General features: G+C 41.4%; 1 protein-coding gene across 1 annotated transcript in view; it reads right to left on the bottom strand.

The window, feature by feature from the left end:
• LOC309865647 (amine sulfotransferase-like) overlaps nucleotides 1–14,535 on the bottom strand; it is a 29,216-nt gene extending 14,681 nt beyond the window's left edge. Inside the window, exons 1-2 of the mRNA XM_082732221.1 lie at nucleotides 14,421–14,535; nucleotides 11,641–11,793 (exon numbers count right to left, since the gene is read on the bottom strand). Coding sequence (XP_082588347.1) covers nucleotides 11,641–11,782 — 142 coding nt within the window. The 5' untranslated portion in view covers nucleotides 11,783–11,793; nucleotides 14,421–14,535. The remainder of the gene's footprint in view (nucleotides 1–11,640; nucleotides 11,794–14,420) is intronic.
• Between the last annotated feature and the right edge of the window lie 3,590 nt (nucleotides 14,536–18,125).

The following is an 18,125-nucleotide window of genomic DNA, read 5'->3' as shown; positions in this document are numbered from 1 at the left end:
CATCCTTTCAGCTTTCCCAGATAACAGACACTGCTTCTGCAGGAGGGATCACAGCTTCAGGGTAGCTGAGAAGTTATCTAGAATGCCACAGTTCTATAGGGACTCAATGAGAGAATGCAAAATCTCTGCACAGATTCAAAAATTCAAATATGATCAGCTTCTTCTCCCACTCCACCTTTCTTTTTGTCTTTTAAGATTTTATTTATTTTTTGAGAGAGGGAGAGTGACAGAGAGGAATAACAATAGTGGGAAAGGGCAGAGGGAGAAGCAGAGCCCCCACTGAGCAGGGATCTTGATGTGAAACGCAATCCCAGGATCCTGGGCTCATGACCTGAACCAAAGGCAGAAGTTAACTGAGGTACTCAGGCGCCCATGCCACTTTCATTCACACTGTGTCCTTCTGTCTCTCTTTCTTTCTTCCTCTTTCTTCCCTTCTTTTCCCTCTTTCCTTCCCTTCCTTCCTTCCTTCCTTCCTTCCTTCCTTTTTTCCTTTCTCCCTCCCCCCCCTTCCTTTCTTTCTTTTTCACCTATTTCATGGTCAGGTGTTAGCAAGATGGGGTACTAGGCTTTTCCCTTCAGTTCTTCATATAGTAACACCACTGATGCTCTGTAGGCCCTCCCTGATCTGTTTATTCCTTTATCTCATCTCCTGCTTCCATCCTACCCCTATCCCCACAAGAGACAAGCAGACTTTGGGACTTAAAAGTGCATTCTTTGCTGAATGTGTTCTTATGAAATAGGTATTAATGTATGTGTTTGTATTTTCAATCCATGGGCATCATATCTTTCTGTTTGCCACTGTGCACTGTGGTTTCACATTTATTTATATACTACGTCTGATCCATTGTGTCTAACAGATGCTGTTTCAGGGTATGCATTCCCACACTGTCCTGTCTGCTCTCCCCCAACGGACACCTCCTCCCCCCAAACAATTTGCAGTGTTCACTCTCACTCCTGTTCCCTATGCACCTGCATGAGATTTTCTTGGAGGCAAATAGGCAAGACAGGAATTGCCTCCTAAGTCTGGACTGCGGTTGTGCAGGGAGTAGCAGATGGCTCTCTGGAGAAGCTGCTTCAATCTACTCTCTCAAGGAAATATATTAATGTATGCAGATTACTGTACACTCCCTGTCAGCATTCAGAGTTATCCACCCCTCCATTGTTGGTCAGTCCAGGAGATGTAAATGAACAAATCATTGTTTACCAGTTTGGGGAAGTTTTTGGTATTAGTGGAGGGTGATTTTTTTCTGCACATTCCCTGCTCCTTTCTTTGGCTCTTTTTATACTCAGATTGCTACCCCTACTTCTTGATTTGTAGTTCTACTAGGTTGTGGATATTAATTTTAAATTGCCAACATTGCAAATATTTCCTCTTTCTGTCCCCTATTATATAGACATAACCAAGAAAATAAGCTTCTGCATGGTGAAGGAAACAATCAACAAAACTAAAAGGCAATCTTCAGAATGGCAGAAGATACATGCAAATGACATATCTCATATGGGTTAGTATCCAAAGTCTCCAAAGAACTTTTCTAACTCAACACCCAAAAAACAAATAATCCAGTTAAGAAATGGGCAAAAGAAATGAATACACATTTTTCCAAAGAAGACATACAGATGCCTAACAGACACATGAAAGATGCTCAACATCATTCATCGTCAGGGAAATGCAAACCAAAAGTGCAACAAGATAAAACCATACACCTGTCAGATGGCTGAAATTACAGCCCAGGACACATCACATGTTGGTGAGGATGAGACAAAAGAGAACCCTCTTGCAGTGTTGGTGGGAATGTAAACTGGAGCAGCCACTTGGAAAACAGTATGGAGGTTCCTCAAGAAATTAAAAATAGAACTAGCCCTGGGGGACAAGATGACAGGGAAGTAGGAGGAGGCGCCTTTTCAACCTGTACCCTAAAGTGAGCTGATTACCTACCAAAGAACTCCGATCACCCATGAAATCAGCCTGAGATCAGAATTATACATGTCTGGATCTCTACAGGGGCAGAAGATGCCAGTGGGCAGGTAAAGCAGAGTGGGAATGGTGGACTGATATTAGAAGATAAAGAAAAGGGGAAGGGAGCCACCAGAGGCAACCAGTTGGAAAGTAATACCCCCAATATGAGCAAGAGTGCCCTGCGTCTGGGAACCAGCATTAACTTGGACACTGGTTGAAAGCACTCCAAAAGAGCAAAGGATCACGGGGGCGGGGGGGGGGTGATTGTGGGAATGGGGCGGCTAGGAACAGAGGCTTAAGTCCCTGGTCCCAGGACAGAGTGTGGTCCCAGAGAGAGTGTGGCGGAGAAACCAGGTCTTGGTCCCTAAGCCGCCAGCGTGCCCAAGAACGCGTGGGGTCCGCTCCTGTGAGGGGCTGGGAGTCACACCGGAGGGCAGAATGCGCGAGCCCTGCTATGGAGCCTGAGATGCGAGAGTGCCTCATCCTCCCCTGAGAGAGGTACAAAGGCCCAGCCGGCGCCCTTTGATATGCGCCATTGTTTCAGAGCCTAAAATGCATGCACCAAACTCTCCCCGCAGAGAGGTGCGCGAAGGCCCAGTCTCGTGCTTTTGGACCTGCGCCCCGTTTTCAGAACCTGAGACCTGCCCGCCACCCACAGCCTCCCCTGAAAGAAAGAGGTACGCGCGCGCAAGCCGGGTGCTCTTAGACCCAGAAAGACCAGGCACTCCCACCCCGAGCCAGCAGGAAAATCTCAGTGTGCGATTGCTGCTTGGAACCTCTCTGGAGATCTGGAGCTGCCCAGAGAGCCACCGCTGCTGTGGCTTTGGGTACAAGCAAAAGATCCTGCATCCCCAGGGACCGCGACTCGGAACCTGCTCTGCCAGCAGCCAAGGGGGAACTTATTTGGGCTCTGCAGCTAGACTGAGGCTTCTCTCTGAGAGGAAGGTCAGGGTGCAGTTTGTTTTTCTCTAAAACTACAAAAACCATCAAAAGCGGTCAAGGTGAGAGAAAAAAAAAGTGAACAAACATAAAAAAACGCCAGAGAACAAAGGCCTGAAAAAAGCCAGTTTCCTCAGAGCCCACCCCCTTGGGGGGGTGGGCAGGAGGACTTAACTCAGGGAACATCATTGACTGAAAACCCACCTGGCAGGCCCCTCCCCCAGAAAACAAACCAAGAAAGGAAAAAAAAAAGAAAAAGGACGACAAGAGAACTACCACCACTACTTCATAGGAAAACTTTTATTTTTTACTCGTTCACACTATTCTGGTTCATTTTATTTTTTAGATAGATATTATTTTTAACCTCTTTACCATCACAGTGAGCTGTCCAGTACATCAGATTCCATAATAACCTTCTAACCTGAACTTTTTGATACATATACCTATGCTTTTCTTTTGCATTTCTATCTTTTGAATTTCTTTTTTTAAATTTTAGTTTAGTTTAGTTTATTCGTTTTTATTTTCTAATATTCATATAGAGTTAAACTTCAAAGTAATCCACTTTCCCCAATCAATACTACCCCTATAGGTAAACCAATTTTTAATCCCCATTTATCTTAGGAAAGTTGAGTCCTTTTACAAAGATATCAAGATACATCCAGGGACAATCAAAACAACTTTCGTCGCCCACACGGAGAATTCATTCATTTATTTATTAATTTATTCATTTTTAAATTTATTTTTTATTTATTTTTGGATAATAGTATTCATTATTTCTTCACCACACCCAGTGCTCCATGCAATCCGTGCGTTCTATAATACCCATCACCTGGTACCCCAACCTCCCAGCCACCCGCCAATTCAAACCCTTCATATTGTTTTTAATTTAATTTAATTTTTTAAAAGATTTTATTTATTTATTTGTCAGAGACAGAGGGAGAGAGAGCGAGCAAGCACAGGCAGACAGAGAAGCAGGCTCCCTGCTGAGCAAGGAGCCCGATGTGGGACTCGATCCCAGCATCCTGGGATCATGACCTGAGCCGAAGGCAGCTGCTTAACCAGCTGAGCCACCCAGGAGTCCCTCTCAGATTGTTTTTTGGAATCCATAGTCTCTCATGGTTCACCTCCCCTTCCAATTTCCCCCAACTCCCTTCTCCTCTCTAACTCCCCATGTCCTCCATGCTATTTGTTATGCTCCACTAATAAGTGAAACCATATGCTAATGGACTCTCTCTGCTTGACTTATTTCACTCAGCATAATCTCTTCCAGTCCCATCCATGTTGCTACAAAAGTTGGGTATTCGTCCTTTCTGATGGAGGCATAATACTCCATAGTGTATATGGACCACATCTTCCTTATCCATTCGTCCGTTAAAGGGCACCTTGGTTCTTTCCACAGTTTGGCGACCGTGGCCATTGCTGCTATAAACATTGGGGTACAGATGGCCCTTCTTTTCACTACATCTGTATGTTTGGGGTAAATACCCAGGAGTGCAATTGCAGGGTCAGAGGGAAGTTCTATTCTTAATTTCTTGAGGAATCTCCACACTGTTCTCCAAAAAGGCTGCACCAACTTTCATTCCTACCAACAGTGGAAGAGGGTTCCCCTTTCTCCATATCCCCTCCAACACATGTTGTTTCCTGTCTTGTTAATTTTGGCCATTCTAACTGGTGTAAGGTGATATCTCAATGTGGTTTTAATTTGAATCTCCCTGAGGGCTAGTGATGATGAACATTTTTTCATGTGTCGGATAGCCATTTGTATGTCTTCATTGGAGAAGTGTCTGTTCATATCTTCTGCCCATTTTTTGATATGCTTGTCTGTTTTGTGTGTGTTGAGTTTGAGCAGTTCATTATAGATCTTGAATATCAACCTTTTGTCTGTACTGTCATTTGCAAATATCTTCCCCCATTCCATGGGTTGCCTCTTTGTTTTTTTGACTATTTCCTTTGCTGTGCAGAAGCTTTTGATTTTGATGAAGTCCCAAAAGTTTATTTTCACTTTTGTTTCCTTTGCCTTTGGAGACATATCTTGAAAGAAGTTGCTGTGGCTGATATCTAAGAGATTCTGATGGATTCTGATGGATTCCTGTCTCACATTGAGGTATTTTATCCATTTTGAGTATATCTTTGTGTACGGTGTAAGAGAACGGTCGAGTTTCATTCTTCTACATATAGCTGCCCAGTTTTCCCAGCACCATTTATTGAAGAGACTGTCTTTTTTCCACTGTATAATTTTTCCTGTTTTGTCGAAGATTAATTGACCATAGAGTTGAGGGTCCATATCTGGGCTCTCTACTCTGTTCCACTGGTCTATGTGTCTGTTTTTATGCCAGTACCATGCTGTCTTGGTGATCACAGCTTTGTAATAAAGCTTAAAATCAGGTAACATGATGCCCCCAGTTTTATTTTTGTTTTTCAACATTTCCTTAGTGATTTGGGGTCTCTTCTGATTTCATACAAATTTTTGGATTATTTGCTCCAGCTCTTTGAAGAATGCTGGTGGAATTTTTATCGGAATGGCATTAAAAGTATAGATTGCTCTAGGCAGTATAGACATTTTAACAATGTTTATTCTTCCGATCCAAGAGCATGAAATGGTCTTCCATCTTTTTGTGTCTTCTTCAATTTTTTTCATGAGTGTTCTGTAGTTCCTCGAGTACAGATCCTTTAACTCTTTGGTTAGGTTTATTCCCAGGTATCTTATGGTTCTTGGTGCTATAGTAAATGGAATAGATTCTCTAATTTCCCTTTCTGTATTTTCATTGTTAGTGTATAAGAAAGCCACTGATTTCTGTACATTGACTTTGTATCCTGCCACGTTGCTGAATTGCTGTATGAGTTCTAGTAGTTTGGGGGTGGGGTCCTTTGGGTTTTCCATATAAAGAATCATGTCATCTGTGAAGAGAGAGAGTTTGACTTCTTCAGCCAATTTGGATACGTTTTATTTCTCTTTGTTGTCTGATTGCTGTTGCTAGGACTTCTAATACTATGTTGAACAAGAGTGGTGAGAGTGGGCATCCTTGGCATGTTCCTGATCTCAACGGGAAGGCTGCAAGCTTTTTCCCATTGAGGATGATATTTGCTGTGGGTCTTTCATATAAAATATACAGTGGAAAAAAGACAGTCTCTTCAATAAATGGTGCTGGGAAAACTGGGCAGCTATATGTAGAAGAATGAAACTCGACCATTCTCTTACACCGTACACAAAGATAAACTCAAAATGGATAAAAGACCTCAACGTGAGACAGGAATACATCAGAATCTTAGAGGAGAACATAGGCAGTAATCTCTTAGATATCAGCCACAGCAACTTCTTTCAAGATATGTCTCCAAAGGCAAAGGAAACAAAAGTGAAAATAAACTTTTGGAACTTCATCAAAATCAAAAGCTTCTGCACAGCAAAGGAAACAGTCAAAAAAAAAAAAAAAAAAAAAACAAAGAGGCAACCCATGGAATGGGGGAAGATATTTGCAAATGACAGTACAGACAAAAGGTTGATATTCAAGATCTACAATGAACTCTTCAAACTCAACATGCACAAAACAGACAAGCATATCAAAAAAAATGGGCAGAAGATATGAACAGACACTTCTCCAATGAAGATATACAAATGGCTATCAGACACATGAAAAAAATGTTCATCATCACTAGCCATCAGGGTGATTCAAATTAAAACCACATTGAGGCATCAACTTACACCAGTTAGAATGGCCAAAATTAACAAGACAGGAAACAACATGTGTTGGAGGGGATATGGAGAAAGGGGAACCCTCTTCCACTGTTGGTGGGAATGCAAGTTGGTGCAGCCTCTTTGGACAACAGTGTGGAGATTCCTCAAGAAATTAAAAATAGAACTTCCCTCTGACCCTGCAATTGCACTCCTGCATATTTACCCCAAAGATACAGATGTAGTGAAAAGAAGGGCCATCTGTACCCCAATGTTTATAGCAGCAATGGCTGTGGAAAGAGCCAAGGTGCCCTTCAATGGACGAAAGGATAAGGAAAGTGTGGTCCATATACACTATGGAGTATTATGCCTCTACCAGAAAGGATGAATACCCAACTTTTATAGCAACATGGACAGAACTGGAAGAGATTATGCTGAGTGAAATAAGTCAAGCAGAGAGAGTCCATTATCATATGGTTTCACTTATTGATGGAGCATAACAAATAGCATGGAGGACAAGGAGAGTTAGAGAGAAGAAGGGATTTGGGGGAAAATGGAAGGGGAGGTGAACCATGAGAGACTATGGACTCTGAAAAACAATCTGAGGGGTTTGAAGTGGCAGGGGGTGGGAGGTTGGGGTACCAGGTGGTGGGTTTTAAGGAGGGCACGGATTGCATGGAGCACTGGGTGTGGTGAAAAAATAATGAACACTGTTATGCTGAAAATAAATAAATAAATAAATTGAAAAAAAAATATAAGTGCTCTGTAACCCTGCAACTGCAATATCAATTGTATTTACCAAAATGCACAAAAATCCTGAAATAAAGGGATTATTGCACCCCCCCCCCGTTTGTAGCAGCATTATCAACAAGAGCCAAATGATAGAGCCCAAATATCTATTGTCTGATAATCATATAAAGAAGATTTACAATGGACTATTATTCAGCCATCAAAAAGAATGAAATCTTGTCATTTGCTATTATGGGGATGGAGCTAGAGTATATTAAGCTAAGCAAAATAAGTGCGGCAGAGAAAGACAATATGATTTCACTCATACTGAGGAATTTTAGAAACAAAACAGATGAACATGTGGTGGGGGAGAGAGAGAGACAGAAACCATAAAACAGTCTCATAACTACAGAAACAACTACAGGGAATAGAGGGGATTGATGAGAATGATGAGACAGAGAAGATTCATGAGAAAATGGGTCACCAACAAGGAAATGACTTACTTGATAGAAGGAGGTCACAGCCATTGAGACCAAACTTGAACAGAAATGCAGTGCCCGCCACAATCTGCTACAGGCCTGCCATATGGAAGACATTAGGAGGGCACTACCTAAGGGCACTATGGAAGGCATTAGTGAGGGAAAGTGTAGCTCCTAGGAGGAGGACCAAGTGAGTGGTTCCCAGAGAACCTCCAGTACTCTGTGTGAGAAGCCCTCATTGATACTGACTACAGGATCCGAGGATGCCCAGGCTGAGGAGATCAAATAGGAGATGAATACACCATGGCAGAAGCTGAATGAGCAATGGGTGTACTCCAGCATATAGCTGCCCCTGACATGAAAGCCGTAGAAAACCTAGGAGGTGTCTGTGACAACTTTCAGGAGACCCCAGATGAGCCCAAACGCAAGCCAGGAAAGCCAAGCAGTCATTCGAAGAGATCAAGAAGGAGCACTTTGACTGCTTCAATACTTGCTTTGAATCTGTGGCCACCAACATCAATGAGATTTACAAGCCTTATCAGTAACAGAGTGACCAAGCATTTCTGAGCCCCACTATGATGGCACCAACTCCAACTATGTGGCTCTTGGCAAAGGCTTCTGGCCTATGGACAACTTGTCAGTGCTTGAGAGAACAGTGGCTGATCTAGCCTTATTCCTGGCCATTCACAATAAGAAGCCAGCCCCCTTCATTATTCTGGATGAGATCGATGCTGCCTGGGATGACATCAACATTGGCTAGATGGTTAATTACACCAAGGAGTATCAACTTACCACTTCCAGGAAATTGTCATCTCTTTCAAGGAGGAGTTAGACACCAAGGCTGAGAGCCTCCTTGCTGTCTACCTTGAGCGAAGAAACTGTGTCAACAGCAAAATCCTGACCTTCCACCTTACCAAGTACACAGATGCCACTGCCAACCCCCAATGAACAGTAGCAATAACTCTGTCCTCCTGCCCTGTCTCTGGCCCTAAGCTACACCTCTCTCAACCTCTGGATATTTAGCCCCAACCTCCCCCTACCTCATGTTCCTAACTGGCATAATCATGGGATTCAGGCACCGCTGACAAGTACTAAGTGGAACAGAGATGATACTAGGTCTGGAGCAAAAATTTCTCAGCTACAAGGAGCACCCAGGCCTTTGGAAGGAGATAAACTGAACTGAACTGAACAGGGCCATCTGTCCATTATCTCCATCCCCTATCCTCGACCTCCCCCCACCATCACCCATAATCATGGGCCCCTTGGGCCCCTTGCATCTTACTTGTATATGGGTATGTAAGTGTATATATGTACATGTGTGTGTATATGAGTGTGTTTGCCATATAATAAAGATATTGGAGACCCATACTAGAAGAGCCTGGGCTGAATCTGATTTCCAGAGAACTCTCTTTGACAGCATGCTGGGCAGAAGTATTTAGGACCTCATCAGAATCAGTCAGGTGAAACTTCCCTCCTTCATAAATTTGTGTTTTCATTCATCTGTGTATTGATCAGCCATATCCTCAGCATTCTTCATTTGTCAGGCTCTTTTCTTAAAATACAGAGCTGAATCAGATATGATCTCTACCCTCCTACTGAGGAGATGCAGTGGGTTCCTGATTTCTCATGGTCAGTGAAATCATATTTATACATACTTTGAATGACCGAAGAGGATGATCACCTCCAGGCTTCCTGAGCTTACACTTGATGAATTGGTAGGATTTGGTTGGGCACTAGGAGCAGAGCCTGGGCTCTAAGGACAGATAGCTTTGGGTTCTAGTCTCTTTTTAAAATCACTTACTTTTTTGTTGTTGGGCACATCTTTTGACATTTCCGTGCCTCTGTTTCCTCATCTGTAAAAATGGAGCTAACAATATGACCTACCCCATAGGATTTAATGATGTTAAGCTCCTTGCTGGCAGCCTTACCTCTGCTTGGAGCCCAGTATGCACCGACCCATCAGAAGATAAGCCTTCTCATACTTAGACCCCTGAGAGCTCTGACCCAGTTGTTGGGGACAGAAAGAGCTTCCAGTCTGGGACATGCTAAATGCCTTGGTTATTGAGAGTGTTCCAGGGCTCCAGTGGGATTTACCTGGTACATGAAGTGCCCAAGGAAGCCTGTAGCTTCAATCATATGGTATCTAGGTGCCTGGGCTCCAACCTGGACTGTGAGGAAGTAGGGGGAAGGTAGAACTGGGCCACATCCTGGGCGAATGTGTGTGAAGGTCCCTCTGGGAACTAAGTTTGTCAGCTGCAGGGACCGTGCAGAGGAAGCACAGCCTGCTGCTATGAGGTCAATATTTGCTTGTTCACGTACACTGTCAGACCGTCACCTTGTCCTGATTGTCTACTGCATTCTTGTTTTGTAAATGTTCAACCAGATCTAATTACTCAAGTGTCTCATGAATCCATTCTCTAAGACATAGATTTATAAGAAGATCTCGCCCCCTTTGACTACCATTGGCCATCTCTCTCAAACTGCTGTCACGTATGCTAGACTCTTTTAAGACTTTGACATATATGAGTTCATTGAAACTATTATGGTGTATTTAATACAAATGGTATATTGAGTCGTTCTGCAATTTGCCTTCTTCACTTAACCTTGTTTTTGAGATCTATGCATGTTGATTTTGCTAAATGTAGCTTCAACTCATCCTTTGCAACCGCCTAATAGAGTGTCATTATAAGACTCTATCCCATCTTCCCCATTTCTTTTGTGATAACTAGTTAAGACAGTTTTCCACTTTGCTATTACAGAACAGGACACAGGAACACTGTGTGTGGGGTGTGTGTGTGTGTGTGTGTGTGTGTGTGGATATGTATGTGTGTGTACCAAGGTTGCTTCCGGGAGGTTCAAAGCAGAGTCATAAACTATTTATGTTTTTGTTTCAAATAGATACTTCTAAATTGCCCTCCTGTATTATTACTCAATATTTTTCTTGAGGTTGTCTTAAGTGTAACATTGTTATCTCCTTTAGTTTCGTCGTAAGTAGTGACATCTGTAAAACCACAGATTTGATGTGCTAATTATATATTTTTCTAATACATATTAAAAGGCACAACTCAAAAAAGTTTTCTGTACAGCAAAGAAAACTATCAACAAAATGAAATGGCAGCCCATTAAAAGGGAAAAATATTTGGGAATCATTTATGATTAGTGGTTAATATAAAAACATGTCAAGAACTCATACAACACAATAGCAAATATAACAAAACCAATTAAAACTTGGGCAAAGGCTGTGAATAGACATGACTGTATATATACACACAGGTATATATGTATTTATGCATTATACATATGTCTCTATGTTTTAGTCTGATCAGAGTGCTATAGCAAAAGTAGACCCAAATACGTGGGGATTATTCCACATCATAGTGTTAGTAAAAGTTAATTTCCTCCTTCTCATGCACTTGGATAGTAAATACAACTTCACCTCTCTGTCTAAAGTAGCTGGCTAAATGGTAAATATTTCTGCATTTCCAAGCCCACTTTGGCACCATAGTGTTTGATAGGGTGTCTGTAACATGGCTACTTCTGTATTTTCTCTGTTTCCTTGTCCACTTCAAAAATAACTTCTAGGGACAGCTGGTTTAGCATCTGCCTTCAGGTCAGGTCATGATCCCAGGGTCCTACTTCACCCTCTGCCTGCCATTCCCCCTGCTTGTGTGCTCTCTCATTGTCTCTCTGACAAAGACAGAGATAAATGATAAATAAATAAAAAATCTTTAAAAAATAATTTCTAGATCATTGTATATTAATTCAGTTGACACTATAATATCCAATAGATTAGTGTATATGTCCATATAGAATACTACTAAAAATCATGTTACTTCTTAGGTTAACTATTAGAACAGAGAACTCACCAGATTTGGGGTATGTGATTATGAAGACATCATTTTCTCTGATTTCAAAATTATCTAAGTTTTCTATAAGGCCAATATCAAGTGATGAATGATGAAAATAATATCCTTTAAATTTGAATAAGAATTTTTCCATGCCTTCCATACTTCAGTCACCTGCAAAAGAGAGACAAAACGATTAGAAAGAAATTAGTAAAATTTTATGTTTTCTTCCCTTCTGTGTCTCAGTTGTTGACCATACGCTGAGAAAAGAAATTGATACATTATTTTCATCACAGTCACTGAAAACTGGCTGGCTCTGAAAGTTACTGTCCTGGGTTCTGAGTGTGAGTTTGGTCCAATGCCAGGAGACAGCTGTTCATGGGCTAGAGGTTAGTTTTATGGGTATGTGTTCCATTTTAATAGCTACCAGAAAAATGGTTTGAAAATAATTTTTTAAAAGATTTTATTTATTTATTTGACAGAGAGAAAGATCACAAGTAGGCAGAGAGGCAGGCAGAGAGAGAGAGAGGAGGAAGCCGACTTCCTGCTGAGCAGAGAGCCCGATGCGGCACTAGATCCCAGGACCCTGAGATCATGACCCGAGCCAAAGGCAGAAGCCCAACCCACTGAGCCACCCAGGTGCCCCTGAAAAAAATTTTGTAGTTGCAAAAAAGATACTTTAATCAGAAAGCACACATATATATGTATATGCACACACACATACAAATGAACATACGAGTTGAACTTGAACAAGCTTCCGACAAACTCGTCCCCCAACACTCCTTCATCACCTGGGCTTTACTTCCCCCATACCTGATGTACAATGTGTTAGCTTTCAGCAGGTTTCTGGAAGCTTTTCTTTATATGTTTTTTGGGTGGGAGTTATGTATTCATGATCTCTTTGGTAACTTTAAATTTTGTTTTATTTCTTAATGTGCCCCTTTTTAAGAATGACTAGGGTAGTGCAAGCATGAGTTAACAGACATGACTGTCTTCTAGTTTTCATTTGAGCAATTCAGCTATACACTATGACAAAATGAACAAAAGCACAATGTAAAAGTCCAAAAGAAAACATTCAAATAATGGCTGATACACAGAAAGTAGAAACCAAGCCTCATGAGTCATCATTTATGTACATACTTTGCCTTTCATTATTATCCCTCACTGATCATATGGAAGATAATCTTTAAGACTATGAATCCTGAGGTTACAGTGGACTTGGGGGTTCTTCCAGATGATTCTAAGTGTCTTCTTTCTATTTCCAATGTACTTGGACATAGGAACAGTAGAGAAAATCAGAGATTCAGGATCACACAGACTGAAAACAATTCCAGTATACCCCAGATAGGGTCATTATAAGACAAAGGGAAATAAGAAATCTTTAAAATATATTTGACAGCTACACTGTTACTAGAAGACAGAAGGCTGATAGACTCTCTTTACAAAGGAGAATTGGGAAAGCTCCAATGTAGCTGGAATGGGTAGCCAGGGAAGAAATGGGGACCAGACAGGGAAGGGGAGAGGAAGGGAGAGGAGATAAGTTATTCTGCCACTAGAGTTATTTAAGGCTACTCAGTGTTGCCATCCTTGGTGTTCAAAGAAACAACCTAATTTACAACTCCATTCCCACTGGGCACTAATATTAACTTCCATTATCAAGGAGCACTGGCTCCCTAACAGAAGCCAGTTCCAGGTTTTGGGATCAAAACAGTATCAATGAGCCTTAACATCTTGACTTTTTCCTGAACATAATTAGACCACTTTATACTCTACTTATATTAGATCCTAGCATAATTACTACACTCATGGTGAATTAAATATTTCTTTTAGTGTATGTTCTTAAATGTCTAAATAAATATTTAGAATCAGAAAATGGCTCAGTTCGTTGGAAGTCAAAGCAAAAGGAGGACGGTGTAGTCTTGCTTCCTGCAGAGGAGCTGATACCTTACACATTTTTAGCCTAGTGTTTAGAAAAACACCAAACACCTAAAACTGCATAACTAGTGAGTACAGACAAGAGAAAGAAAGCAGAGAGTATGTCATCCCAAAAGTATCAATCTGGCATGTGGATGATGTTTTAGTTGAAAGCAATTAAGACCCAGCAGACTCACAACAGTTTTCTACCTTCTGCTTAAAAGGATTTAGATAGGCACATCTGGCATGGAGCACTGGGTGTGGTGCATAAACAATGAATTCTGTTATGCTGGGCACCTGGGTGGCTCAGTTGGTTAAGCAGCTGCCTTCGGCTCAGGTCATGATCCCAGCGTCCTGGGATCGAGTCTCACATCGGGCTCCTTGCTCAGCAGGGAGCCTGCTTCTCCGTCTGTCTCTGCCTACCACTCTGTCTGCCTATGCTCGCTCTCTCTCCATCTCTCTCTCTGACAAATAAAAATAAAAATCTTTAAAAAATATAAAAGCTTTAAAAAAAAGGTTTAGATAGGGAGCTACATCAGGTATAGAGCTCCTACCACATGTAAATTTTTCTGTTAGAGAGACTCTTTGGTGGCATGGTACACATCTCTACCACATATGGGCTCTCCTCATCTTCCTTTGAATTGTCTTCCTCCTCTGATTTCTGAAGCATTTCACCCCCTTCTCCTTACTTTAAAATGATTTATAAGACTAAAATTTCAAACTGCCTTGACTCATCATGACTATGTGGGTCTCCCACACACATGTAGTTATATTTCTCTTCTGTGAATTTATCTGACTTATGTCAGTTTGATTATTAGACCATCCAGAGAACCTGGAAGGGAAAAGGGGAAAGTGTTTCATCCCCAAGCCAGAATGAAGCTACTCACCTTAGAGTTCTTTGAAATGAGGTCTAAACTGTTGCCCTCGGCCCGCAAGAATGACAATCAGCCTGGTATGGTGTTAATGCTTCATCCATTTATTTTGTCAGCTTCCTTAGCTTATATGCGGCAGGGTGACCAATAAGAGGCCAACAATGGGAAGAGCCAAAGAGAGTCCTGTTACTATGCTGATTAAATTTGAAATAGCCAAGGACTATGTTCTTCTTTAGGCAGGCTTCACCAGAACGTTCGTTGTTTACTTGCAGCGTATTTTGCTGGCAGTGAGCCAAGCGCCATCTTGTAATGGCAGGGACTTTCCCAGCCAGAGGCAGTCCTCTACACTGGACATCTGATACAAAGGCAAGTGAGAAGAAGAACTGTGTGCTGCTGAAGGAGAAAGACACAGGTAAAAACTACGTTTTCCACAAAGAGATTTGATACTTCACCAGTTAGTGTTCCAAGAACCAATAAATCATTAACAGAGGGGCAGAAAATATGCATGTATTTGCTTGCTGTCTTACTCATGATACTCTAATGGCCAGAGATCAGTAGTACAATGGATAAGGTTGCTTCTTCTTCAATAGCAGGAGTATTGGTGTCTTTGATTCCTAGTGTTGTGTCTTATGAAACAGAATGAAGAAAAGTGTAGTGTGAAGAATTGAGAAGTTGAGGGGAGAAATCCATGTCTGCAAGAAGAAAATACATGTATTTTGAGGGATTAGGTACTTTCACAAATACCACAATATGTTGGACACCAATGTAATATCATTTAACTACCAATCACCACTTGCCTGTATTAAAACCCTCGATGGTCTTACTGTTGGCGAGATCTTCATACCACTATATCACAGAGCAGGAGATTTGTCCTGGGATGGCTCTTTAGGGACTGTTTTGTGTCCTCTTTCTCAGGGGTTCAACACTCTGTCAAGTTTGTCCTCCAAATAGAATGGTCATAAAGTCTAGACATTCAAAGGTTTATTCAAATTCCCTTTCTGTGTAAGTGGACTATTGACCCTATAAGCTGCTTCTCTTACCTCTTCCTGAATAATAAACATCTCTTCACATCCACACAGATAAATCACCACTCGCTGGCATTTGTTGCTGTCATGGCATGCACACTATCAGATTTGGAACATGACTCAAGCCTTCCTAACACATGTCTTCTCGCCCCTCTTCTGTAAACACTCCACCAGGAAAAGGTAGCTTGTGTCTCTCACTTAGAACGACTCTCAGGAACTTTAGAGTTCATCTTTGGTTTCATCTTTCCTATTGTCACATTTTATTAAATAACTTTTCATCTAAGGAAGGCTTTAATCCCTTTTATTGGAGAAGTTTTACTGCCCAGAAAATAAATGTTTAATGTGACAGAAATTTGACCTGGCAGTTATTCAGAAAACCTTCTCCTCACAGTGTTCTGAGAGGAGAAAATGTAACACATTCCATGAAGCAAAAGTTGTTGTTCCTAGAAAGCAATCATTGAGAGTCCCCAAAACAAATAACTTGAGGGAAGTAAACTGAAACTTCTGGTTATGCAACTTTTCATTATTTGCCAAACTTATGAGGGTGAAAAATAGGAAAATTACCTGCTTAAGGGGTTTAATCACAACCTCTGACTCAGAATTGGCTGACTGCTAAGCTATATTGGTCTCATCTTAAATAGCTTTCTTAGCTATTTAACAGCCACCCTGTGATCTGAGAGATGAATGCATTGTCCCCTAGGCTATGTGTAGCAGACTCATAGAATATGCAGTATCATATCGTATCTTTCCCATAAATGGACCCTTCTAATTCCAGTAAGACCACTTGTCACACATCACGGGTTTGAAAATCCATGTTAAAGATTTATGAATTTCCTGAAAGACCAATGAAAGCAGGCAGAAAGAAGAGAAAAGGGACTTCTTCTCTGAGTTCTGCCCTCCTTGCCTTCTCTTCTCCTTCCCACCAAAGTCTGGAGAAATCTTCCATCCTTCGGTGCAGGGATTGCCGGCCATTCCTGGCAACCTTGTCTAAACAGACCCTAACCCCAGGCTTAGCAAACGAAGCAGCTATAAAAAATACGCCCTATTTGTTGAGTCACTCCATCTCAAAAGTACGTTTGACCAGACAGAAGAAAGAATTAGGAAACACGAAGAGGACAGAGAAGAATTACAATGAAAAGACTGGAAAGACAAAGAATGAAGAAAACTGAACATAGCCTCAGAGCCCTGGAGGAAATGTCCAGCGTGCCAATGTAAGTGCAAGGAGAGGAAAGGGCAGAGAAGAATCTTTGAAGAACTTATGACTCAGATCTTCCCAAATTTGATGGAAAACACTAATCTGCACCTCCATGACACGCAACAAACAAGCAGGATCAATGCGAAGGGATTTAAAGCTACACAGATCCTAGTAACATCACTGAAACATACATTTTAGGGTCCTTTGCTTTTTGGGAAGGGTGCTTTCAGTATTTTGAGGAGGATTGCGTTGCATCTGTCAACAGTGTTGGCGGGTAGGGACATTCAATGATATGCATCCTTCCAGTCCACAAACATGAGATGTCTTTCCATTTGTGTGTGTCTTCTTCTTGGACTTCCTTCAGCAAAGTCTTGTAGTTTACCTTGTGCAGGTCCTTCACTTCCCCGGTTACATTACAGAGATTTTATTGGTTTTGTTGCTCCTATGAATGAGATACCTGTATTTCATTTTTCATTTTTATTTTTTATTATTTTTTTAAATTTTTTATTTCTTTTCAGCGTAACAGTATTCATTGTTTTTGCACTGCTCCCAGTGCTCCATGCAATCCGTGCCTTCTCTAATACTCACCACCTGGATCCCCAACCTGCCACCCCCTGCCCCTTCAAAACCCTCCGATTGTTTTTCAGAGTCCATAGTCTCTCATGGTTTACCTCCCCTTCCAATTTCCCTCAACTCCCTTCTCCTCTCCTATATATAAAGTTGAATCATCTGCAAGTGGTGGCTATTTTACTTCCACCTTCCTGACTTGGATGCTATTTATTTATTTGTCTTGCCTAAAGGCTCTAGCTAGTGCTTTTTGTAGGGAAAGAATGGTGAGAATGGGAATTCAAGTCTTGCTCCTGATCTTGGAGGAAAACCTTGAAATCTTTCACTATTGAAAGTGATATATGCTGTGGCTCCTCATAGATAGTCTTTATTATGTTGAGCTATATTCCATACTCTGTCTGTTTAGGGTTTTAAACATGAACGGATGTTGTGTGTTTTCATTTGCATTTTCAGTGTCTGTTGAGATAATCATGGTATAGTATCTTTGATTCTATTGGTATATGACATTTACTGAGTTGTGTGTGAATGAAACTTGCATTGTAGAGATAAATCTCACTTGGTCCAGCGGTCTACTACTTCAAGGTGTTATTGAGTTTGGTTTGCTTTCTTGTGGAGAATTTTTGCATCGCATCAGGGTTATTGGTCTATAGCTTTTTGTTTGTTTGTTTTTAATTTGTATCAATTAACCAACATAGAGTACACCATTAGTTTCAGATATAGAGTTCAGTGATTCATCACTTGCATGTAACACGCAGTGCTCATCACATCACGCTCCCTCCGTAATGCCCATCACCCAGTTACCCCATCGCCCCATGCACCTCCCTTCCAGAAATCCTCAGTTTGTTCCCTATAGTTGCAACACTTTCATGGTTTGTCTCCCTCTCTGAATCTTCCCATTCACCTTTCCCTGCTTACAAATACCAAAAACCCCAC

The sequence above is a fragment of the Mustela nivalis genome (genome assembly GCF_964662115.1).
Source record: "Mustela nivalis genome assembly, chromosome: 5".
Lineage (NCBI taxonomy): Eukaryota > Metazoa > Chordata > Mammalia > Carnivora > Mustelidae > Mustela > Mustela nivalis.
The sequence above is the reverse complement of the archived record's forward strand: the minus strand, read 5'-3'. Positions and strand labels throughout refer to the sequence as shown.